This window comes from Setaria viridis, chromosome 5, assembly GCF_005286985.2.
Source record: "Setaria viridis chromosome 5, Setaria_viridis_v4.0, whole genome shotgun sequence".
Lineage (NCBI taxonomy): Eukaryota > Viridiplantae > Streptophyta > Magnoliopsida > Poales > Poaceae > Setaria > Setaria viridis.
This window is the reverse complement of record NC_048267.2, coordinates 27,673,144-27,699,588: the sequence shown is the minus strand read 5'-3', so window position 1 is coordinate 27,699,588 and position 26,445 is coordinate 27,673,144. Positions and strand designations below refer to the sequence as shown.

At 43.4% G+C, this 26,445-nt stretch overlaps 2 protein-coding genes and 1 pseudogene across 3 annotated transcripts; 1 reads left to right on the top strand and 2 right to left on the bottom strand.

Moving 5' to 3' along the window:
- Positions 1 to 454: 454 nt before the first annotated feature.
- Positions 455 to 8,963, top strand: LOC117858470 (ribonucleoside-diphosphate reductase large subunit). The gene is made up of 17 exons (XM_034741541.2): positions 455 to 902; positions 1,006 to 1,067; positions 1,176 to 1,263; positions 1,472 to 1,735; positions 1,818 to 2,058; positions 2,130 to 2,206; positions 6,309 to 6,479; positions 6,565 to 6,657; positions 6,786 to 6,935; positions 7,015 to 7,101; positions 7,184 to 7,348; positions 7,427 to 7,546; positions 7,677 to 7,879; positions 7,957 to 8,106; positions 8,192 to 8,339; positions 8,433 to 8,525; positions 8,617 to 8,963. The coding sequence occupies exons 1-17, from the start codon at positions 675 to 677 to the stop codon at positions 8,716 to 8,718; spliced, it is 2,442 nt and encodes an 813-aa protein (XP_034597432.1). The 5' UTR covers positions 455 to 674; the 3' UTR covers positions 8,719 to 8,963.
- Positions 4,237 to 5,240, bottom strand: LOC140222717 (uncharacterized; annotated as a pseudogene).
- Positions 8,964 to 19,973: 11,010 nt separating the features above from the next.
- Positions 19,974 to 25,056, bottom strand: LOC117857499 (inactive protein kinase SELMODRAFT_444075). Of its 2 annotated transcripts, XM_034740186.2 has the most exons (10): positions 24,833 to 25,056; positions 23,705 to 23,954; positions 23,305 to 23,441; positions 23,136 to 23,230; positions 22,014 to 23,041; positions 21,632 to 21,792; positions 21,162 to 21,238; positions 20,913 to 21,060; positions 20,588 to 20,737; positions 19,974 to 20,501 (listed from the first exon to the last, which is right to left on the bottom strand). In XM_034740186.2, the coding sequence occupies exons 2-10, from the start codon at positions 23,925 to 23,927 to the stop codon at positions 20,274 to 20,276; spliced, it is 2,247 nt and encodes a 748-aa protein (XP_034596077.1). In that variant the 5' UTR covers positions 23,928 to 23,954; positions 24,833 to 25,056; the 3' UTR covers positions 19,974 to 20,273. The 2 variants fall into 2 exon arrangements, with proteins under 2 accessions (XP_034596077.1, XP_034596078.1); XM_034740187.2 differs by lacking the exon at positions 24,833 to 25,056 and having other exon boundaries at positions 23,705 to 24,762.
- Positions 25,057 to 26,445: the final 1,389 nt, after the last annotated feature.

Below are 26,445 nucleotides of genomic sequence, written 5' to 3'. Positions count from 1 at the left end.
AACGCTTCTAAGTAATGGGCACACTATAGTAATATTATAGCTCCATGCATACATTGAAAACCTGCGTAATTAAATTTTAGAAATAAATTCCGGTGCAATACCCGAGTCATTCCTGCTGGTGATCCAACCTGGTGGGTGCGCTGCCACCGGGAGACGACGACACCACTGCGCTACAAGCGCGGTTGCCTTCAGTCTCTGCGAGCTCTGCTCTCGTCTCTTCTTCGACGTTGCTGCGCTCTGTGGCAGTCGGCGATCGGCAGAGCCTGGTATTTTCACTGACACGAGGGCCCAGGAGGCCGAATCGCGCGGCCCGCAAGTCGGCGTCTCGGGCTCTCTCTTAGGGCCCACGGCGGACAGCGCCAGCCACCAACCCCCGGTCACCCGCTCCACCGTGCCAAAATCGCGCGGGAAATGCCTCCGCGCCCGCGCGCCAAACCCAATCCGAACCCAGACGTTTTCTTCCCCAGCGAGCACAAAAAAAAAAAAAACACACAAATCCTCCACTTCTTAATTACTCATCGCATCTTCCGCGCCGGAACGGAAGGCACTCAAATCCGTCCCAAACCCTACCTTTCCTCACCCATCGCCTGCCTCTCATCCAGAGCTTGGCGGTGGCGGCGGCGGCGCGGAGGCGCCCACCAGCTGTTCGACGTTAGTCCTCGCCGGCGGGCAACATGTACGTGGTCAAGCGGGACGGGCGGCAGGAGACGGTGCACTTCGACAAGATCACGGCGCGCCTCAAGAAGCTCAGTTATGGCCTCAGCCAGGAGCACTGCGACCCGGTGCTCGTCGCGCAGAAGGTCTGCGCGGGCGTATACAAGGGCGTAACCACAAGCCAGCTCGACGAGCTCGCCGCCGAGACCGCGGCGGCCATGACCGCGTCCCACCCGGACTACGCGTCGGTGAGGAGCCCGCTGCGAAATCCTCGTCTTGGTTTCAGCTCTATTTTCTTCGCTGTCCTGACGTGGGGCTGGTTGCCCCCTTTCTCTGTCGTGGTTCGTGAAGCTGGCGGCGAGGATTGCCGTGTCGAATCTGCACAAGAACACCAAGAAGTCTTTCTCGGAGACGTAAGTGACGGTTGATTTTGGCCTTTATTTCAACCATTCATAGCGACGGGAGTAAGGCTGGATTCGAGGATTCGGTTCTTAATTGACGTGTGACTGTCGTGGGTGCAGGATTAAGGACATGTACATGCACTTCAACGAGAGATCTGGGCTGATGGCCCCTCTGGTTGCTGAAGATGTTTATGAAATCATCATGAAGGTGATATTCCGATTGGCCCTCACACATTTCTGACAGGACACCTGTATAGATACTGTTGCTCTGTTTCTCGGGGTTAAATGTACTGTTCCATTGCTTTTTTTATAAGTTTTTTTTTTAAATCTGACACAGTACAGTAAATCTGTTGTGCTATGCACTTGCCTTTATGTAAGTCATCCCTCACAAGGCTCCAAATGCTTTCATATTTCAGAACGCTGCTCGCTTGGACAGCGAGATAATTTATGATAGGGACTTTGACTACGACTACTTTGGTTTCAAGACTCTGGAGAGGTCTTACCTCTTGAAGCTTGGCGGGAAGGTTGTTGAAAGGCCACAGCACATGCTAATGAGGGTTTCGGTGGGGGTACACAAGGAAGACATTGAGTCTGCCATCAAGACTTACCATCTCATGTCTCAGCGCTGGTTTACACATGCTTCACCAACGCTTTTCAATGCTGGCACACCAAGGCCCCAAGTACCGTCCCTGCTCCCTGCTAGATGATTTTGAATGTGGGTTGTGAGATTGTTTATTTACTGTTGTGTTCTCTATGATGCAGTTAAGCAGCTGTTTCCTTATCTGCATGAAAGATGACAGCATTGAGGGAATCTATGAAACTCTGAAGGAATGTGCTGTCATAAGCAAATCAGCTGGAGGAATTGGTGTCTCGGTTCACAATATTCGTGCTACTGGTAGTTACATTCGAGGAACAAATGGAACATCGAATGGAATTGTTCCTATGTTACGCGTCTTCAATGATACTGCTCGTTATGTTGATCAAGGTGGCGGCAAAAGAAAGGGTATGCTCTGTCATTATTTTTAATTTTAATATCATTGTCTTCAGAAATTCTTATGAGGTTCTAAAATTTAGGTGCATTTGCTGTGTACTTGGAGCCTTGGCATGCTGACATTTTTGAGTTCCTTGATCTGAGAAAGAACCATGGAAAGGTAAAATCTCTACTGTTAGTGTGTAAAGTGAAATTACTTTTTGTGTATGAAAACCATAAGCCATTAGTCTCCTGCAGTAACTGCGGCACTAAGTTGACTTTATATATGCTTACTGCTATATTGAGGGTCTGTTTGGTTGGACTGTGAGCTGTGGAAAAGCTGTTGTCGGTTGTGAGCTGTGGAAAAGCTGTTATGAGCTGTCAGCTGTGAGAAAGCAGAAAGCTGTGGTTGAAACAGCTATGAAACTGTAGGTTTGGCAAGAAAGGTCTGTAATGCCCCTCGAAGGTCTGAGGGACTGTTGCTATGCAAATTGATCGTAAAACACTGTGTTGTTCACTTAATCACATGTAAATTACCATTTTAGAAAGGAAAATTTATTTTTTTAAGTTTTGTAGCCACCGTTACCATATGGTCCACATGAATACAAAGATAACATTTGACAAAAGATATATGGTTCATATAAATGTCCACCATTAACATATGGTCCACATAATTATCTCCCTCTCGCACTAACCAAAGCATCAGCTATTCTACTGCGAATGGTATTCATCGTATCCTCATTCTCCCCATATGGACTCTCATCTCCTTGTGTTTGGGTTGTGCCACATGTCTCTTGTAGTAGGTAGTCCTCATTAGCATCACATCTATTGAACACTTTATCATGTAAATTGCTCTCACGAATAAAATTATGCAATACCATGCAAGCAAGAATGATATGCTTCTGAGTATGAGTGGAGAAACTTGGCATGTCCTTCAAAATATGCCACTTCCGCTTCAAGACTTTGAAAGCTCGCTCAATGACATTTCGAAGGGATGAATGCAAAAAATTGAAAATCTCGTACTTCCCTTGAGGAGGATGCCTAGAACGAAGCCGGAATTCTGGTATATGGTATGTGCTTCCTTTGAAAGGGGCAAGATATCCTACTCGGTTTGGATAACCAGAGTCCACAAGATAATATTTTCCTACAAAACCAAATGAAATCAGGAAAGGAAAACAACAATAGAACTATTACTAACTCTTAACGAACAGTGCATACCTTTGGAAGCCACGGGAAATGACGGAAAATTCGCTAATGCATGATTGAGGATCCGTGTGTCATGTGCAGAACCCGACCAACCAGCAACCGCAAAGATAAACCTCATATCAAAGTCACAAACAACTAGCATGTTCTGAGATGTATATCCATATCGACATGTGTGGTTAACCACTTCCTCTGCTGGAACGCCAACTTTAACATGTGAACCGTCTATAGCTCCAATAGCGCCTTTGAAATAAAGCCGGAAACGGTCCTCTTTCACCCTTTCATGCTCATTACTAAAAGTTGGATCTCTTAGCTTGATATTGTCCTTTGCTAACTTGCACAAACATTTCAATACTTCATGAAACTTGGTGTGAACTGTCCATAGCGACCGTGTAAAACGATTTTCAGCTTGTGAAAATGATTGGGGTCCTCCGACGATCCATAGAAACATCGTCAATGACTCAATTGATGACACATTGTTAGTTGAGGTCAAACCGTAATTCGAGATGAGCAAATCATGAAGTGCCATGAAAATATCAGTGCTCATTCGAAACATCTTATAAAAGTATCTCAGATGACCAAAGCACCTCATAACCCATTGAAGTCCAGTTTCTGATGTTTCCCTGTATTTTCCTTTGTTAAAATACCGTTATGTGTACATGTTTCCCGTTTGACCAATGACAGCAACCTGCTGGGAAAGTTCAGGTAGAAGCAATAGTCCCTTGTGCCCCTTTTTGGCCAATTCTTCCATGTTGGCATCCATCTACAGACACAAGTATGGACAACACATAAACAAATATATGGACAACACAAAAGCATAACAAATATATGGACAACACATAAACATATGGATGGTCAACACATAAACAAATATATGGACAACACATAAACACATAACCAATGGTTCTCAAATAGTCTCAACAAATGGTCTCTCGGATAACAGGCAACTAATGGTTCTCAACAAAGGGAAATAAACAAATATTGGTTCACAACACAACACTAGCTAAATTAGGGAATAGTTTTACTGACGCTTGAGCAACTCCTTTTCATGCTCCCTCTCAAACAAATCAAACTTGCCTTCATTTGTTTCTAGTGAGCTAAAGACCTCCCTAAATTCAGGTTTCACAATCAGGAAGGTGGCTATGTGCATTAGAGCAGTTCTTTGTTGCACTCCACAATCTTTAACCATCTTCATGACTTCTGAAATGCTTGGGACTGGATTGGTTGGAGGAGTCGATGAAGCTTCAACACTTGAGGATATCTTATCTGCTGCAGTTTCTATCTTCAAACATGTATTCTTGTGTAGTCGAAAGAATGGGCTCTTCTCATCCTTCTCTTCAATAGAACTAGAGTGTTCCTTGCGTTTCTTTTCCTTGGCTTTGATTTCTTCAAAGCAGCCAGCTTCACATCATCAATGTCTTGAGTTTTTTGTACCTCACTCATATCGTCATCACTTGACTCATCAAAGGATACATCTCCAGGGCAGCATGCACTAGCGCCACTGACATGTATCTTATCAAACAATATATGCATATCATCAAGGTGCTTTGGATCTTGTTCTCTGAACCTCACATGGTTGCATTTGATACCTTTCTCAGGATTATTGCGCCTCTGAAATTAAATGAAACAAAGGGTTAATTAGCAAGTAACATAGTATGAAAGCATTGAAAATGATTAATGAATAATGACAGTAAAGTGCTTACAACTAGGTGTTCATCCCACCATTCATTAGAGCACTCAACAGTTCGCTTTGTCTCATTCCATCCAAGCCCAGTTGCACTATTCTTGAACTCCATGAACCATGTATATTCCTTTTTCATATTGTCCCACTTGTTCTTCAATTGTTTCTTTGTTAGCTTCTGACCAGTTTTTTCTTCATGCTTAGATATAACATTTTTCCAACCATTCCTATTGGGAAATCCCAACGGTCTATTCCCAGCTTCTATCTCTCCTTTGCAGATATCAATGAAATGCCTCACATTGGCGTCATATCAATCTGCCTTATCAGCCATTCTTGAATCAAGCACAAACAAATATTTCATTCAATTTAGTATAAATCATGCAACAAGTAATTTGTCATTCATTTTTGTTTAGTAATCAAGCATGCTAAACATCTATGTACCAATTTGACTTCATCACATACTGATGTTCTCAATCTCCATAGACACTCGGGCACAACAACCACTAGTTGCTACACAAATGGAACAATTGCAACACAAATCGAATGATCGCTACATGAATCGAATGATTACTACTCAAATCCAATCGATTTTGGTCACTAACAGGAAAGGAGGATTGATTTGGTCACTTACAGATCTCCTTGGAGGAGGGCGGAGGGAGGATGCAGGGGCTGGCATGCGGGGGTCGATGCCGCCGTCTAGGGGCGCCGCTGGCTAGTACCGTCGCCGCCGGCCGCACCTACAGGCGTGCGCCTGGGAGGAGAACCGAGGGAGGTGGACATGGGCGCTGGGGCGGACAGGGGCGTAGACACCTGGGAGGAGGGTGGAGGGAGGCCGGAGGGGGCAACTGCCGGCAAGGGCCGCTGCCGGACAAACCCTAGCTGCGGCCCAAAGAGCGCTGCGGAAACGAACGAGGCGAGAGATGAGCGAGCCAGAGGGAGGGGGTGACAGGAGAAAAAAGAAATCGAACCGATACGCACATAACGGATGGCATGGCGGGGGAGTGGCTGTGAGATTTGTATAGAGGAAAAAGCAGCTTTTCTTTGAAGTCAAGGGTACGGGGTTACCCCTTTGGTTGGCTTTTGGCTTTTCTTCAAAGCCAAAGCACTTTGAAAGCCCAACCAAAGGGATCCTGATTCCATCACATAAAATTGTTTCTTTACCTGTGCTGGGAGCCCTTACAAATGGTTGTTCAATTATTTTTTTGGTATAAGTTAGTGCCTTGTAGAAATAGCACACTAGTCTTTTTCTGCATGATATAGATTCCCAACATTCTAGTCAAGGAATATGTGCATGTTTTTTCTGCTCTTCAAGCCTCTAGCATTGTTTAACCATTCCTTCTAAATTCTGAATGGACCTGCAAATTTCTAAGACTTGCTATTCTGAATGATAATTTAACAGGAGGAACATCGTGCAAGGGATCTTTTCTATGCTTTATGGGTTCCTGACCTGTTCATGCAAAGAGTCCAGAATAACGGAGAATGGTCACTGTTTTGCCCTAATGAAGCTCCAGGATTGGCTGATTGCTGGGGCGATGAGTTTCAGAATTTGTACAAGAAATATGAGAGAGAAGTAAGCCTAAAATTGTATTTGTATATATAGTATATTAAATAGTGAAATGGGGGCATACTTTAGTAACCTTACTTTCTGGTTTCAGGGCAAGGCAAAGAAAGTTGTTCCAGCACAGAGCCTCTGGTTTGACATTTTAAAGGCACAGATAGAAACTGGTACACCATATATGCTTTACAAGGTAGGTTTGGCAACCACCAATACAAATAGATGTACCTGCTTCTGGACTTGTGAATCTTTTGGCAAATTTTGCCAGCTTCAACTATTGGGCAACAAGGATTCTCCATAATGGTTCTTAACTGTCTTCAGGATACGTGCAATAGGAAGAGTAACCAGCAGAATCTGGGCACAATAAAATCATCAAATTTGTGCACTGAGATAATTGAGTTCACGAGCCCTACTGAAACCGCTGTCTGCAACCTAGCATCTATTGCCTTGCCACGCTTCGTAAGGGAAAAGGTATTTCTTGTCAGTGTCTCAGCTAATTCAATCATGAAGGTTGTATTCTGATGTGCTGTATGATAAACTTCTTTCATAGGGTGTTCCTTTAGAATCCCATCCATCTAAGCTTGTGGGCAGCAGTGATTCAAAAAATAGATATTTTGACTTTGAGAAGCTAGCTGAGGTTTGTTCAGATCCTATTTGTCTTGTATCCTTGATTATTTCCTATGTTAATGGGTGTTCTGATACATTGTTGATTTTGCCAGGTTACGTCAACTGTCACTTACAATCTCAACAAAATTATTGATATTAATTACTATCCTGTTGAGACTGCAAAGAGATCAAATATGCGTCACAGGCCAATTGGCATAGGTGTTCAAGGCTTGGCAGATACTTTCATATTACTTGGCATGCCATTCGATTCAACTGAGGTACTTTTCCCAGCTCAGCGTTTGCAGTTTATTGCCCTCTGTACTTAGCTGGTGTGTAACAAATAATATCTTTTTCAGGCTCAGCAGTTGAATAAGGACATTTTTGAAACAATTTATTATCATTCTCTGAAAGCTTCTGCTGAACTTGCCGCTAAAGAAGGTCCTTATGAAACATATGAAGGCAGCCCTGTCAGCAAGGTTTCCTTTTTCAAAATTTCTCTTTTTAATTATTGATACTGTAGTGTTTTATGTTTAGTTTTACCCTCAAATTTTTGTGCATTGACCTTAAAAATTAATCAAATGTTATCTTATCCCACTCCCTTTGTAGGGCATTCTCCAACCTGACATGTGGAATGTAGTCCCATCTAACAGATGGAACTGGCCATCTCTAAGGGAGACTATTTCTAAAGTTGGAGTCAGAAACTCTCTTCTTGTTGCTCCAATGCCCACTGCTTCCACTAGTCAGATCCTTGGCAATAATGAGTGCTTTGAACCCTACACATCTAACATATACAGTCGACGGGTTCTAAGGTCAGGAAATATGCTTCTTGGAGTGCTTACATTCTGATTTACATGTGCTTATATTGATGTTTCTGTTTTTCTTCTAGTGGCGAGTTTGTTGTGGTTAACAAGCACCTTCTTCATGATCTGACTGAAATGGGCATTTGGACTCCTGCTCTGAAAAATCAGATGATATATGAAGATGGTTCTGTCCAGAAGATGGCAGAAATCCCAGATGATCTTAAAGCAATCTACAAGTTTGTATTCAACCTTGTATGCTTATTTTCTACCAGATTCAATTACTGCTCAAGCACTAAAGTTTCCATGCAATCATTGCACCAGGACTGTTTGGGAGATCAAGCAGAAAACTTTGGTTGACATGGCGGTTGACCGTGGATGCTATATTGACCAGAGCCAGAGCCTCAATGTCCATATGGAGCAACCCAACTTTGGGAAGCTAACATCCCTGCACTTCCATGCTTGGTCCAAGGTATTTAGCCTTGACTCATCAAAGCAATTATTATCTTCAACCAATACGTACTTAGCCTATAACAATGGTTTCTTTAACCTTGCTCAATGTCAGGGCCTGAAAACTGGAATGTACTATCTACGCACACGAGCAGCTGCTGACGCGATCAAGTTTACAGTCGATACAACACTTCTGAAGGAGAACGGGGTACATGTTCTGTCCCTTGAGTTCTTTCACAATCTTTTCCCAAACACTTACTGAATCACGACTCACTAAAAAAAACCACTTGCATATGCAGGTGGCTAATGGCAAGCCTGCAGAGGATGATGTGGAAGCCAAGATGGCACAAATGATCTGTTCTCTGAACAACCGTGAGGACTGCCTAGCATGCGGGAGCTAGACGAATCAGAGCCACACTTTCTTATGACCACAACATTATACAACCGGCAGATGATTGGAGTTCAATAACCAGAACGAAGTCTGTGATGTAGGTTGAATTAAAAATTCACATACTGGGAATGCCTTGGTCCCTGAATAGTGAATACTGCTACCTCTGGCTTGTTGCACTACCGAAACATTCGTGCTGATGAGGCCCATGTATATATATCTACTACTGTCAATGTTATTGCATTTTGTTGTGAACCATTTGCAGTATTCTCTTTGCATCAGAGACAGAATAATTAGGCTAGACTGGATAATATTTCACCATAGATGGCTAAGATCAACAAGAGTTGTTGCTCCTTGATAATTCATTGGGCACTTCGTTTTTACAGAGAAGAGGGAGGCAGAAGGGCCATGGGGAGGATCGAGGCAGGGAGAGTGGAGGGGAAAGGGGTTAGTGGGACAGTGGTGACGGGTGGGGTCCACTCGCTGGTGAAAGAGTGGATGGGATAGGGTTATTTGGGCTTGGGTTGAGGTCTTTTTTTTAGGTGAAGAAAAGATATATATTTGGGGGATTAAGATTGAAATTGAGCCCATGAGAGAGACAGAATGAGATTGTCAGGTTGTGTTATGTTGGGTAAGATGGCACTGAGAATTGGTCCAAGAAGATTTGAGGAATTAGAAATTTCGATACTCAAGATTTCAAACCCTATTTCGAAACCTATTCAAATTTGGGAAATAGAAATTTATTTTTCACATAATAAACACTATGCATTTCAACATGAATGGAACAAACACTTTCTTATAACCTATGACTCATTTGTTAAATTTAGAAAATAATATTTATTTCTAAATTATTACACACACCTAATTAATTATAAAAATTTTAGAAAAAAATTAAAATTCTAAAAAAATAAAACTAGGGTGTTACATCTCATCAAGTCCCTCAAGCCTATACTATATTATTTTTTAACCTATCTTACTCATATATGAAAGTGGAAAGCTCATGTGGAGTTTGGTGCGTAAAAATAATTCTAACAAAATATTATATTTGAAATATTGTCAGACTAAGAGAGAACTATTGGAATTACTAAGACTTGTCAAAAAGGCCATGTAAAATAAAATTTGGTGAGGGAGAGAGATGAAACACAAAAATTTAGTTTGGTGGACATGTGCAAGTGGCAAAAAAATAGTCCCAAGGAACAAATAAAGCTCTCGTCATCGAATTGCACATGGTTAGAAATAATGAGTATGATGTTACAAAATACTAGCCATGTCGGCCTAATCATAGTGATGCGGAAGATGAGGAACTCCCCCCTACCCCCTTTTATTTTGTTCTTCCTTATTTTTTTCTTTTCTTTATTTTCCTTTACTTCTCAAATTTTGTCACAACAAATTTTGATCTAACCAGCAGTTGTTAGGGATAATACACTGACTCTCCCCCCATGCTTGAATGATGCTCGTCCTCGAGCATGAAAAATAAGTAAAAAATTTCTGCTAGTGGGTGATAAAAATGACTTCCAAAAACATAATCATACTCATCTTATAGGTTATGTATAAGGAAGATCACAAAAAATATATATGGGCTTTGTTGGATATCCAATAAAGAAAATCATAATGCATGAACAACAAAGGCCAGCAAAACAAAGACAACACAAAAGAATAACCACTTCTACGTCTCAAGCCATAGAAATTAATATAAAGGCATTGGTATGATAGAACCTTGCAAGAGCTTCATGAATGCAGATAACATATGGATCATTTTTTTTAAAGGACAAGTTATAAGGTCATAGATAAACTTAAATCAAAGAGCAATCATAATGTTTGTGAATTTAGAATATAGTCATTTAACCTCCTTACTAAAAAATAGCTGGTATTTAAATCAATTTTAAGTTCATATTATAGAGAGCAATTAGTCAAGTCATATATAATATCGTGTAGGTAAAATAAAGTTGCAACTTTCATCATTTTTTCAAAAGCAAAGACATTCCAAAACTTCTTGATGAGATGGCGATGCCATATTATTGAAAATAAAACAAATCTAGTTTGTCCTCCTAATAACCATGTTATTATCGTGGGAGAAATACAAAGGTTTCACCAAGTCAAAGGTTCAAGCATTATGCATAAGCATTTAGAAAAATTGGTTGGCAAATAGAAGGTTGATGGAGATGTTACCATCCCTTTTTAAGTGCAAGAAGGCCTCCCCCATGCTTAGCATTGTGCTGGACTACTAAGCATGGAAGAAGAAGATAAAACATCTTGTGGTTACCAAAATCCCTATTCTCCTTGTTCAAAGTTTGTCATCATGCATGTTGCTTCAATCTTGCCATCTTAGTCGTCATTCAGTTTTCTTGTCATGAGGGCATATTCATCATGCCTACAAAAAAGTCCAAGTGCACATAATACCCCCATGATCACGATTGGGAGTACCAGCAATTGCCAGCGCGTGTCACGCATGAAATTTACCGTGCTGCTCAAGCGGTGAGGCGACGGTGTTGCTGTGCTCAAACCGGCGCATGCCCTTCAAAACCGATGACTTGAATTCAATTTTTCTCCAAATTTAACATTCAAAATCTCGCCAAAACCATTAACCAAACTTGTAGCCAGCACGTAGGGCTTCAACTTCTAGTTTGGGTCTTAGATCAAAAGATCAAAGGATTTGTAGATTTGAAGATTTGAATATCGAGCAAGAACACTAAATTTCAGTGTTCTTCAGTTCGTCAGTTATAGTTCCAGGCAGCGTGATCCTTCAAACTTCGGATTCAAATTTAAATACCCAAACCTCATTTGTTTGGATCAAGAACTTTCCCAGAATGTTCTCTGAACATCCAAGTTTATTTATTGGGATCGTTTGTCCTAGGTTCATATATAAAATTCTTCAAAAACTCGGTTCAAAATTGGCCATTCATCACTGTTTTCTGACCTAGAAAATTTTTCAAGATAGAGTTCAGCACCACTTGGTATCTTTGACTTGATAATTGACCCTTTTAAACCTCAAATTTTTGAAAGAGATATCTTCCACGATGAAGTGCTCACATTGTGCTTCAACTTTTAGTTGAGGCCAAAGAACATTATTTAGGCAAAAATCAAAGATTGAAGCCTCCAAACATGGCTACTTGACAACAATTCTACACTTCGAAAAAAATCAACAAAGTGTAAAGTTGACCATGTTCATCCATGTTTGACCATCAAACTGAAGGGATTTTAATCCAATTTTTTTGCATTGCCTCACTTCTATCATGCCAAGCACCTTCAAAAATTCAATTCTAACATTTGGCCAAATTTTTTCTTATTTTCATCTTGAATTTTGAAATTTGGCTCTATTTTTAACATTTCCAAAATGGGTTGGCCACTTTCATTATGACCTCACCACATGCTCATGATCTTCATTAGATGCCCAAGCCGGCTCAAACATCAAGCAAGGCTTTGATAGAGGAGCAGCTGGAACATTGAATCCACCTCAACGTGGATTATGGGTGACCTGCAAGTCATCGACACCACGAGATAAATTCATCTCTTGTGTTCGGTTATTTTTGTTGCTCATTTTTATTCTTACAATTTTCTTTGAGCAATTACATTCCTAGAGATTAAATTGTATCTTCTCACCCTATGTTGCAAACCCTCACCTAGTATAGAAAAGTTGGAAATAAAAATCCTCTTGTATTTTGACTGGTCCGATGACCCATCATGAGCCAGTCGGTCTAACCTTAGCCCGTTGTTACAATAGGACCAGTCACGGTGATGGTTTTGATGGCCCAAAAAAATTTGAACTGGGCTGGCCTAGGAGCCTATTTACTTTCATTTATTTTTACACATGAAGATGATATGCATTCCAGCCTAGCCAGAAATACCGGGTTTATTGGTTGTTCGTGGGTGAGCTTGGCGTTTTTTTGCCCGTGTGGACCATTTTTGCTCGGATCTACATTACATCAGCTTCCAATATTCAACTTTATATCTAGTGGTGTGAACACTACAAATCAACATGGTATAGCTAGAAAGCAAAAAAAATAAAAACAAAATGAGGTGGTAGTAATGAAATTTGCTTCCAGACACTTCTTGGGTCGAGTTTCTCACAATTGTGTCGAGTCTTCGTAGTTGGTCTACTCTGGAACTTGCAAATCATTTCAAAGTATTTTGTACAGCCAATTATACTAACAACCCAAAGGACAAGAAATTTTAGAAACTCATGTTGCTTGAATGGGTTAATTGAGAGCTTAAAATAATATAATCATTGCATTACATATGATAAGACATGCCACATTACCAAAACCAACAAGTTTAACACCCATATAACTAAAAAATTAAACATGTTTAGCAATCTTATTCTTAGGCCTATAGCAAAAACATGACAACAAACAACAATCCATTGAATAGAACAACATGAACATGCACCACTTCGGGGCCTAGGTTCTAGAGCTTCAAGGACAAATCCACTTTGATGCCAGATTCGCCACTCGAAGAGGAAAGATTCAGTGATAAATCCATCTCCACATCAGATGCACCCCCAAACATGGATGACATCTCATAATGACAAAACTCAGAATCACTGCTAGGTAACCCATGATTAAAGCTTAGAGGAAAGAACTTAATCTCCCTTGCAACCCTCTCCACAGCATCATCAGCATCATTTTCAATGATAAGCAACGGAGTCATGGTTGTATTCCTCTTCTTTGCTATGTGCATCTGTACCTCCTACATATTTTTTTAAAATGAAATATAAATACATTCCCTAAAAAGAAGTGTTATCGATAAAGGCATAACACAGTTTTATAGATCAAAGAATGAGATACATACTCGTACAGTTTGGTAATGATTTTTGCAGAATTTTGTGAAAAGTAGCATATAGGATGAATTTTTTTCAAATTTTTTAATGTTTTACTTCAAGGGTGATAGAGTGACAGACCTTAAAAATATTCGCTTTTTTCATTGCGAAAAAGGTACAATCTAACTAATAGCTTAATCACGGTCTTTTAAAATTCCAAAGGAGTATATCTGAATTTGTAACATCTAAACAATCATAAACAACATATAATAAGGTTAAAATACTACACCTGACAATTCTTGTTAGAACCGAAGACCGCATTTATTCTTGACTCAAGGATAACATCGGTGGATGGTCCAGGTGGTACTGCTACGGTCATAGCTTTCCTCTTCAGTTTCTATAAGAAACATTCAAACAAATGCATTGGATTGCAAACTTACAGTGTAATTATTACAAATTGCAAATTAAATACACAAATAAAAATAATGATAAATTGAAAATATGGATGGTTAGGTTTATGAATAGCTAGTCAGACCTTATTGTCAAAACCAGCAATGGTGCTGCTTGATGCATGTTTAGGCATGGCTAGATGGGTTGGTACCGGTTGTGCATGACCACCAACATGAGTTGGGTTTGCTATAGGTGCAAAGCCCCTTGTGCGTTCCCTTCCATCTATGGTATATGGTTGTAGCATACTAGATAGCATACTACGTGTAGTACCCACATAGTAAGGATAGTAATTCTGAACATCTGTCGGGGGCTGAAAAAGAAATAACCAATGCATCATAAATTTTCTATGCATAGGGATATTTTTGTAGGGTGAAATATGGTGAGAGCGCGATCATACCTTTATGGAGAAGGTAGGTGCAAGAGAACGAGGCTGACGAAGATGTTCTTGCCCCATCATGATGTTGCGTTCCTGCGCTTCCAACAATAATCTTTGTTGCTGGCGTATGGAGAGCATATGACCATTAGATCCAATATGGTTGGTGGTGGAAAAACCATTGGAGGAATTGAGAGGCCTTGAGGAGAAGAAGCTACGAGATGACGCCATAGTGAAAATAAAGAGACAGACTATAACAGATGGGAGGTTGTTGTAGAGTTTGAATCCAACCCAGCCCGGTGTTTCTTTTATAGTGGAGTCTAGGGTCCGACAAAAGTTGGTACAACGGTCATATTTTATAATTAATGCATGGACGTAAATTTTCATTATAAAAATATATTTGGAGATCTGCTTAGCTATCACATGTCGAATACAACTATGACTAAACCATTGTTAGGCAAAAATAAAGACACAGGCTGGGTTGAACTGTATCTTTAATTAAATATTTGATGTGAGGAATCAATGTAATAGCTAGTAACTGATGTAAATGTTCATTTGCATATCTATGGAGATTTTCTTTTACCCTTTCGTATGTCGAATATAATGATAATTGGACTAGAGCTACCCAACAAACAACCCAGTTTGGGTTGAACTGTACAGTTTTTAATTGAATAGTTGACTGTGAAATCTGAGTAACAGCTGGTAATCACTTTTCCCTATCAAGCTAGGAATCACCTGTTACACAATAATCCTTTGATTCAAGTGTAAGCACATAGCAGAATTTTAGTTGTTTGGACTTACAGCTGTTACTTTGATGTTGGAATGGGTGCGTAGGTCATTAAAAGGACCTTGGTGTCACTAGAGGAGGGTGAATAGGCGTAATCTGAAATTTAATACTTAAAGCTGCAGACTAAAACAACCTCTGCCAAAATCAGAACCTCCAGTTTTCAAAATCGGAACCTCCGGTTTTGGCTCGGCAGAGTGACCCCCAAAATAATGTATTACAATTGAGCTTGAGATGAAACCAAACTTGTAGAGTAAGCTCAGGGAGTGTTTCTCAGTAGGCTCACAGGTTTCCTGCACTTCACAAACACAAACACCCGAGTAGATCAATTGAATTCACAAGTGTGACAATGAATGCAAGTAATGAGCAAACAACCGAGGATACACAAAGATTTGTTTCAAAGTTCAGATTCACCCAAGGCGAATCCTACATCTTCGTTGAGGAACTAATTAGAATACGAATCTTTTCCAACTCCCTTCCACCGAGTCGGGTATTTTTCAACCACTTTCCCACTTCACTAGTTAGCTTCTTCCCTTGCGGAGGCAAAGCACGACCTGCACAAATTTTCCCGTGGCTCGCCACACCTTGGGGGCTCCCGAGCGACACCTAGCCATCTAGGAGGCACACCTCCAAGACTAACAAACATTTCACTTGAAACTTGACAAGGCAAACCAGTACTGAAGGGTTTGGGTGCTCTTCTAATGCTCACAAATAGCTCCTCTCTACTACCCAACTCTCAAGATCTAGCTATGATCACACAACCTCACAAACAGGGTGGGAAAAGCTATCTTGACTTTAACTTAGCTTACAATAGGTAGGAAGCACACCAGCAACCTCAGCAACAACAGCTTGCAACAGGAGAGGGCGTGGAGTATAAATACTTCACCCTAAAAAATTAGCTGTTAGACGTCAGTAGAAAACCAGAACCTCCGGTCCTAAAACCGGAGCCTCCGGTTTTTCAAACCAGTTAGCCGTTAGACACACATGGCACCAGTAGGATCTAGGATACCAACTAGATAGGGTGAATTAGCGGTTTCAACTAAAATCACAACACTAAAATTAATTAGTAGCACAAGAGAAAACATATTTCCACTCTTCATAAAACTAGGTGAGGGTTTGCAACCTAAGGATACAAGATACAATTCAATTTCTAGGAATTTAATTGTTCAAAATAAATTGCAATAATAAAATTGAGCAAAAGAAATAATAAAAATAAGAGATGAATTTATTGGTAATTATTGCAACTTGCCTGTAGTGCCTTGGCCTTCGATGACATAGGCGTTTTGATCCTTCGACTTTCCTCAAGGGTCAAGTTCGTCCCTCAATTTCTAAATCGGTAAATTTGGTCCCTCAACTTTCATTTTTCGTCAAACTCGTCCTTAGTGGTGATATGGCACTCCATACTGGCATGAGACTAACGCGAAAAGTCCTTTTTGCCCTTGGTTTCTTCTTCCCCTCAATTTCCGTCAGCATCAACTCTACTCTCTACTGATCGTGGTGGAATATTTCCTGCTCCATAACTCAACCCGTGATCTCTGTCTCTCCTTCGATATATACTGAGCTCCAAGAATTTCGATATATACTGAGCTCCAAGAATTTTCTTTATGTATGTTTATATATTAGGTAGCATTCCTAGCAATCTCTGGTGTATATGACACAAATATGTGACAGCAATCACTTTTTTTACTAGTAGTCCTTTAATTTGGAACATTGCACGTGTACTTGTTTAACTTTTTCTACTGCTTTAATTTACCCTAGCTACAAAGCTTACCCATTGCAAATTAAAATGAGTATCCAGCGGCTAGAAAATTTGCCTAACACTACACGACATAAGAAATTAGGGAGGGGAAGAATAACTAGACTTTTCGCATTAGCCTCATGCTAGTATGGAGTGTCGTATCAGCATAAGGACGAGTTTGATCGAAAAATGAAAGTTAAGGAACTAGATTGGTTGATTTGAAAGGGGACGAACTTGACCCTCGAGGCAAAATTGAGGGGCAAAATGCCTATTTTACGCAAATTCACGGTATCACTATGTACGCGGTACGCCGGCCAGGCTACCACCCAGCTTACCTATCTATCTTTTGTGCACGTTGTGAAGCCCAGTCAGCCCAACAACAGTTTCCTAGTCGACCACTAGCCCCTCACCAATTTCTTCTTCTCCTATAGCGGCTGGCAAGCAGTCCTAGCACCTTCTCTTCTTTTCCTTCCGCCCGCACCCCTGACCCCGCGGCTCTTGCATGCTGCCTCACCGCGCCACCTTGCTCCCAACGTTGTCACTCCGTCCCCGCCGTCACTAACCAAGGCAGCTTGTCACCCTCGTTATTGCCTAGACCCTCGATATGTGAAACAATAAAACACCGTTCTTTTCTTTTGCTACCGAATTTTCCTTTTTAACCTTGCCAATCCCAAGCATATTTGCAGGGGTAATTTTGCCGTGGAACACTACAGAAATGTGGTTTATGCCGCTAGACATTGTTCGATGTTGTATTTGCTAATAGACACTACTTCTTTGTGACTATTTGCTAATGGACACCAAAGCAAATAAATTATTCATATCCTTTTCTGAAGGAGAGAGAAAGGGTGTAAAAGTCTATTTTGCCCTTGGGAAGGTAGGGCCCACATACCAGTTTTCTCTCATCTCGGTATTCTTCCTCCTCCACTGCTCTTTCTCCCATTCACACGCGTACACGCCCGCAGCCAGGACATACGCGGTCATAGGCGCGCGGCCCGAGGTAATCCCTCAACTTGGATGCTGGAAGCTATTGCTAAGCACGATCCATAGTTCGTTTGCACCAGCCACTTGTTGACATCTCGCAAGCAAGAGAAAAAGCAAGATGCAGAGGCCATGCCCAGCAATGCAGCAGTACGTCGTCTAATCTCAGCATCCTAGACGACGTTGCCGTCCATGTCCTTGCGCAGGTCCCGCACACTTCTGCCTCCTTTAATGTTGCATGCCAACTACCTCATAAAATATTTTCTCATATTTTAATAGGAAAGAGAAGAGTTATCTCTTGATCAAGAAATAATCTCATACACGTACTTTAAGATTACATGAGAATGATGTGTGGAGTCATTTATATTATGAGCTATGTACTAAGAACTAGATCATTAAAAAATTTATCTTCTAAAGTGTTTAGAGCTATATACTAGCTCGTACCATTGGAGGAGGTCTAACGTGCGCAATCCTTAGGTGTGGAGTGTGCCCGCGAGGTCCTGCGGCGGCAGCCGGCAGCAACGGCACAGGCGCACAGTCAACCATCCTCACCTCTCCTTGCCTCTGCAGCTGGAACTTCGCCGGAGAGTTTCCCAAGACCCCCTCCTCCTCCTTCCTGCTGCTCGCACGAGGGCCCCGCCCGCTGAAGCACCGGCGAGGTCATCCGCTGTCGTTAGAGACTCGGAGCCGCCGGCCTCCATGGATTGGATCTTGAGGTTTTACAAAAGGCCCTCGAGGAATATTGTAATTATTGGACAATTCTTGTGTCTTCACTATCTTACATAAAACCCCATAACAGTACTCCATATTCACCATCCAGTGGCAGCCTTAATAAAATCCTAAAAATCTAATCCTGTATATCGCCGTTCTACATCTTGGTAAAAAAATGCCATGTGGACCCCACTTGAACTAAGGGCAAATTTGACTTTGCACACCCTTTCTCTCTCCTCCAAACAAAATATTGATATTTTATTAGTTCCAGTGTCCATCAGCAAATAACCACAAAGGTAAAATGTCCATTGACAAAGATATATTTGAAAGATGTCCATCAGAAAAAAACCAACATTCAAGAATGTCCAGGAACAAATTTGCCCTATTTGCATTGCCAAGTAGCACACGCCCCCATGGCGAGAGGAGCCAAGGACGGAGGGTGGACCGCGCGGTCCAGCCAGTTGTGGCTGTTGCGACCACCGTACCGGTCAAACAGCCCAAGGCAACCCCCTGTTCCGCCATGATTGCTCTTCTCTGCCTGCGCGCCCGTGCACGGACCACCACGCCGTGGCACAGTGGCCTCCTTGCTCGCAGACTCGCAGCCAGCCACCGTAGCTAGCTGGAGCACTACACGAGTTGCTACGAGCCGGCGTACGCGTACGCACGGCGGCAGCGGAGATGCCGTGGCCCCTGGCCGGCCGTCGTCCTCTGGCCTCTGGCACGGCGCATAGGAACGCCAGGAAATGATGAGCGATGGTCCGGCAGTGGCAACCAGCCACTGGCATGCAGTCGATGCCGCGACGTGATGTGTCCGCGCGACGGCGACGCCGGCCTGGACGTTTGTTGCGGCGAGCGAGGCGAGCGCCGCAGAAACAGGCAGAGCAGAAGGCCGGGGCCAACGCGGAGCTACATGGCCAGCATCTTTTCGCCGTTAGCAGCAGGGAGGCAGGCCTGCAGCGAGACGCACGCAGCCGTTACAGTACATGGTAGGGCGCCATGGCCGACTGGTTGGGAAGGAGCGCCGTGCAGCAATTCTGGCGCTTGCTGGGTCGCTGGCTGTATGAATGGGATGGTGAATCCTGAAATTCCCGTGGTGCCATCTGCCGTTGGTCAGGGTTTAGAAGATAACTCTAGTTTATGCAGCTGACTCGGGGCCTGTCCTGTAAGGCCAACCACTCACTCATGTGGCATTATTGCGTACCAGCGGTGTTACCTGTAGCACGACGGACGCAACACCATGACTGACAAGAACAGCGTGGAGATACCGCCCCGGTTTTGTATGTCAGTATGTCTGTACGTGCAGCAGGGCTACTTTCAAGAAAGTGTGAGCAACAGTATAACAATCACGTCCAGATCCAAATCACAAATAATTGCTCCTGCTGTCAACCAAAATCTAGTGTAATGGCAGTTGCCAGCCAAAATCTAATTACATTGGAAAATTGGCTGGTTTGAATGGGACATCAGGCCTCGATCTAATGTGATGATAACAAGGACCAATGCAATCTTTTCCAGAACGGCAGAACCATTGCCTTGAGGCCATTTGCCACCGCATTTCCTCGAATCATCATACACAAAATAAGAGCTGCCTCGGAGCTCAATATACTTGTAACCTGCTAACCTATTACCATTTCCACTATACACCATCACAATATATCAGCAAAAGCTCTCAGCCTACAATCGCTAGCAAGTGAAGAAAAGAACAAAAAGAGACAGGGAGGTAGGGCGAGGGAATAATACAGAATTTAACATCTCAACTCCACTGCTTTATGTGAACAGCACTAATATCTGTTGGAGATGCTCTGCTTGTCTCTGTCCCAAGAGGCCCTCAAAGCATTGTAGGAGCGTTTCCCTTCGACCGTTCTTTGCGAATCTTGTTGGCCCGGGCTGCTGTACTCATGGAAATGCTGTTGTTCATTCAGCATCCTCCAGCTCCTGCTCCCAGAATCACTACTGCCCGTAACTGAACCAGAATCGACGACCATGTCACCCTCAAGTATGCGAAGAACCTTTTTCACAAGACATAGAAGGGGTAAGCATACATAATCTAGTTTTAGCAGTGGTTATGATAAGAGTTGAGGATGGTGCCACTAACATGGGACATGCGAGGCCTTGCATGTGGGTCACGTCTTATGCACAAGTTTGCTGCGTGCAGCATGCAATGCACCTCATTTTCACAGTAGCGGTCCCCTATACGCGGGTCTATGAGTTCATCGATTGCATACGCCTCCAAGAAAGGGCGTGCCTGGTGCGATCCAAATATTATGAGTTCAACACAAAGTTACAGGTTATATAGAACAAGTTCTGTAGATAGGGTGGAGGTCCTATGAACATATAAAATCCACACAGATTATTGGGTACCTTATCCATCCGAAAAAGACTTGACTCAGAAGAAATTAGGATCAAATAAGTTAACTCACCCATTCAGTCAAAAACTGCTGGCCCTTTGGTCGGTTAATGTCAACTGCCTTCCGCCCAGTGACAAGCTCCACTAACACAACCCCAAAAGAATACACATCAGCTTTCTCTGTTATTTGCCCACTCTGAGCATATTCGGGTGCCAGATAACTGCAGACAGTCATAAAATCCTCTCGTTAGATGCACTCTAAAGTTGAAACTGCCTATGATGATATATTCATATAATAAAGTCATAAAATTTCAATATCTACCCAAATGTGCCAATGACTCTTGTTTCAACACCCATGTCACCATCAGGTTGCCATCGTGCCAGGCCGAAATCTCCAACCTGTCGGGGAATTATAGGGGAGCTTACAATCATACCATGAAATTAAGAGGTCAACAGGAACCACAGAAAAAAAAGATTGGATGATGGCAGAGTTCAGCAGACAATATATAATCAATTTACCAATCTATAAAGAAGATCCGCACAAGATAAGACTGTCCTATCATGCAGAGAAGTGTAATAGCAAAGAATAAGATGATTGGCCTCCATAAACAACAATACCCAACTATCATCACAAAAATTAATGGAAACTATAGTCCACCACCAGTCAATATAAGTATTGCCTGATGATTGCATTAGATACAGAATCTTCAACATATATGGAAAGATGACTAATGCCAAAGATACAAGAACAATGCTTAACTTTACACTCCAATCAGTGAGATAGGACCATACCAGTGGTTCAAAATCATGTGTGACAAGGATGTTGTTTGGTCTCATGTCACGATGGATTATGCAGCCAACCCTACATTCCTCGTGAAGGTACCGCAGCCCACGAGCAGCACCAACTGCAATCTTTTGTCTCGCAGCCCACTCCAATGTTTCTCTATTACGACCTGAATGATATTTCAAGAACAGCTTAAGAGACAGATTTATGTCAACATCACTAATTCTGTAGGACACTTGGCGCCAAAAAAGTGAAACAGGGACAGTGGGGGAAGTAAAAGATCAGGAACACAAAAGTAGTTGGTGCGTAATGAACTTGCACACAGCAAGTATACCATAACCAAAACTAACAGTTCTATATACATAAATGCAACAGAGAAAATGTTCTTACCATAAAGATGTGAATCCAAGGATCCATTGCAGATGTACTCGTAAACTAATAAACGCCTTTTGTCCTCAACACAAAAACCAATCAGCATTACAACGTTTCGATGTTGTGCACAACTAAGAACTTCCACTTCTGAGCAAAACTCAACATCACCCTGGGAACTTGCAAGCTTGTGTTGCTTAACAGCAATTGCCTGGCCATCAGGAAGGACGCCTCGATGAACAGACCCAAATCCACCTTCAGCTAAGAAATTTGCTTGGGAGAAGCCACCAGTTGCAAGTTCCAGTTCAGCATAAGAAAACCACCGAGGAGGCTTTCCGAAAACAGGAGCCTTGTGCTGACATATTGAACACAAAGGAGGTGGTCCAGGAGGTGCACTCCTTGCCAACGACACAGCATCCCTAACATCTCCACGGAAGTTTAAGTCTGACCTGCTTCTCATAGCACTAATTTCATTCAGGAGATCTAGCTTGGAGATCTTTTCCAGCAAAACATCCGCAGTTGCAGTACGAGTTTTCCGTGGACCTTTTCCAAGTGATCTTGAGGATGCAGATGCCTGCATAATGTCTGCCATCCATGGCTGAACAGAGAAAGTTGCAGGAGGGCTCGGTGATTCACTGTCAGAATCAGAAATATTGACATCCGAATGCTGAATTTGATCCTTTGTTATTTGCACCTCTTTCTTCAGAGAACCATTTGTTTCACAAGCAGAAAACGGAGATGTCCCAGGATCTGAACTTGAGACAGAGGATGTTCCCACTTCAGTACTACTTCCAAAAGGCGTCTCCAAGTCTGGACTGCTATTTGGGGTTACAGCCGGTCCTCGAGTTGAATTATGTGCCTCCTTAATATCAGTAGCGGTTTTACCAGTAGAACCATCCAACACAGGTGGAAGTGTACAGGTTGATTTAGACTCTTTCTCAGGAGATCGCACAAGATTCAATCGGAGGACTTTAGGCTGAGAACGCTTCATTACAACGATATTGCACTGAAGCTCCTCCACACAACGCTTCTCTTCATGCTTCAACTCCCTGAGCAGCAGCAACATACAATTAAGCAAACATAAACCAATGAATGGAAGTAGGATGTATTCAAGAAAATATTGTTTTAGGAGTTGACCATTACTTGTCTAGCACAACCCAGCTTGCTTGTGCACGCTTACACTCGGCAGCCACAACACCAGAAGGAGAGCCAGAAACAAGCTTAGTCTTCACAATTATCTACAGAAATGGCAATAAATTAAACACGATGAGTTATTTAAACATCTAAATAAGCAGTAGCTCCGGCTCCAAACCTTGTCTTTATGATACGCATCAAGCTTTTTCATCATTTGATCGCACTGCTCTGAGATATCATATTTCTGATCCAACATAGACTTATGGCCACTAGCGCAATCACCCGCAAACAGAGGAAAGCCCCAGAACTTCCTGCCTGAAATGAAGGAGAGGTGCAGATATTTCAGGCAACTAGTGCACAACCTCAGCAAATGTTGACGATTCTACTGAACAAAGTCCATGGAATTAGGTGATCATTGAAACTAAAGTGGCTATGATTAGTAGCGCAAGCAAACGTGCACAAGAGCACTTATTGGTATTCTAATATAGCAAACACAAAAGCCAAATAGGGAAACAAAGAGCAGCGGATAACAGTTGATTGCATAGTTGTTACAGAGGCGCAAGGAAAGGAAACAGTACCAGAGGTATGAGCCGGGATGACGACGAGCACTAAGATGCTTCCGCCTGGCTGCACGACGTGCGTGAGCGCCCAGATGATGGCCGTCTTGGAGATCTCCCTCGTGGCCGCCCTCACGGCCACCACCACCTTCTCCTCCGCCGCAGTCGCAGTGGTGGCGCCCTTCTCGGCCACGGCCTTCCCCTTCCTCTGCAGCAGCTGCTGCTGGGAAGAGCCCACCATCATCCCCTTCCTCTTGAGAACCGGCAATGCCTACAAATCCAGAAGCTCTAAGCCGCCAACCCAACTGCCAAAGCAAGAACTCCCCAACCTAAGAAGAAGCGGCCAAAGCAGCAGCTTAAAGCGAACTGGAAGTGATGCCCGCCTAGTACAAACAACACAACAACCGCGCCGGGGGAACTTTAATGGCAACGGCGATAGGAGCCGCTGGCAGTTACGACCAGAGTTCGACGCTGCACCTGTGCTTGGCTTGGCAGGCAGAACCAAAAAGGCGAGCAACACGACCGGAGACCAGTAAAGATGATTGCGGTAAAAGGAGGCGGCCTTTTCCCCTGCTCTGGGTGCGCTGGGTCCCGACCCACCCCGAGGCCGCGGATTGAGAGAAAGGTTGCAGCCTTTATGGGCGGCCGGCAGACGGCAGCGGGGGCACCACCGCTGCGCCGCGCCTGTGCTGCGAGCGTCCTCGCCGCCACTGTAGACGGGAAAGGTGACCCCGCCTCCCCTCGGCAGCTCGGCTCCGTCTGCTCGTCAGATTGCACAGTGCCGCCTCGTCCTCCGCCCGCCTAGTAGCCTGCCCACACGATTCCCGGCACGCCGCAGGAATCCCCTATCACAAACTATTCCAGTCCTCGCAGATCTCGCCGCGCTTCGCGCCTCAAAAACTGCCTCTCCATGTGGGAAGGAAACAAAACGGGATCGAAATTTCTCCCGAGAGGAAAATCCCCACCCCGAAACGCGGTGAGAGATTCTGCTCGCATGTCCTTCCATAAACGAACGGCTGAAAAAATAAAATTGGGGAAACAAAACCGACCAATTTCTGCAGCTCAAATCCGAGCGACCGAAATCGAAACCCCCGCAAATGAAGGAGCGAAACGGAGAACCGACGGCGCCGAAGGTGGGGAGAGACGCACCGGAGAACGCAACGGCGACGAACGAGCTTGCCGGCCTCCGAACCGCCACCGCAGCCTCTCCTCCTCGCCGAGCGCCGCTCGCGAACCCTAGCCCTCAGTGCGAGCGCGTGGAAGCTGGGGCGGAGGCGTTGGAAGGAGTGGCCATTAAAGAGCCAGGGCGCCGAAGCAATTAAACCTCCATTGCTCCGCGCTACCTCCTCAGCTACTACTACCTCCACTTCCACCTCCACCACCCCGCCCGATCGCCGTCGACGGCTGGATTGCCCGCTCCGCCCTCCAATCTTCGCCTTATTAACAGCTCTGCCCCTACAACCTGAATGAAAAACGCATTTAAAAACCGGTGGAGCCCCGGGCCCAGCGCGGCCCACCCGTCGGTTCCCGATCGGACGGCCCGGGAGTAAATGCTGCCCAGGGTGCCCTCGTGGGCCGAGCAGGCTCTTCCATGCGGGGACCACCTGGCAGGGAGGATCAGAGCGGACTCGTGGCGAGGAGGTCCCCCTCCGTGCAGGGGAGGGCAGTGGCATGGTCCTCGTGGACGTGGTCCACCAAGGGCTTAGCTCCAACTGCTGGCTGCTGCCGTGCTGCTTGTTGCAGTTGCTGGCTGCAGCCGCTGGCAGGCAGGCACCACTGGATCCCAGGGTTGATCTGGTCTCTGTTGCTGCTTGCCAAAAACTTTGTCTGAACTTTTACAGGCCTCTTGGCTCGATGCAGTGGAGACGGCCTCTCTAGGGTTTATGCGGGCACTTATCCGTTTTTGTGGTCACGTGTTTGTATGGGCGATGTGGCATCATAGCAGATGAGCCTAGCTAGCATTTGTCCTGGAGCGTAGCAAGTGGGGTGTGTAGCTAGTTCAAAATGTATGCGAAGGCTAAAACTAAGGTTTTATTCTTGGTCTTCTACTATTTAAGTGCGAGTCGTTGGTTTTATTCCTGATACTCGTACAACTCGTTTTGTTTTCTAAGAAAACAATGGTTTCGATTAATGAAATTTTGTCATGTAATAGCAACTCTTTATTAATATATTTTTCAACAAAGGTTTAATGTGACCTCTTTGTCAACAAAGAAAATGGTGAAATTATGAAAGTGAGCAGCGAGGATAAAGTGTCCAACCATTCATGCAAAACGTGCAAGTGCAATGTTTTCTTCCGAGGTAATTAGCAAAGTTGTGTAGTGAAGATGACTCAGCGTAACCCGGTACAACTTTTATAACCCATTGGACCAAAAAATCCTAAATAGTCATTGGCAAGATGAGATATGTTCGATGTGAAACCCTCTGACAAATCAGAGTAGTCCTATTTAGAACCATCTAATCTCAACAGCAATGGCGACCACTTTCCCCTAACATGGTGGCGTCCTCCTCCCCAGTTTGTAAACAGTATATGAACATTTACAATCCTCATCTTATTTATCTCTTTTTCTCCTCTAGGGTGATTCCGGCCTCTTCCTTGAAATGGAGATCTTAATGCGGTCATTCCCTCGACCATCAACATGCTAGAAAGAAAGTTTTTTCATTTCAGGTGAAAAAAATATTTTTTTATCCTAAAGTATTGAGATTGAAACATAGGCTTTTTCTTCTTCTCCTCTTCCAAGCATTCCCATGTTTATTTGTCAACC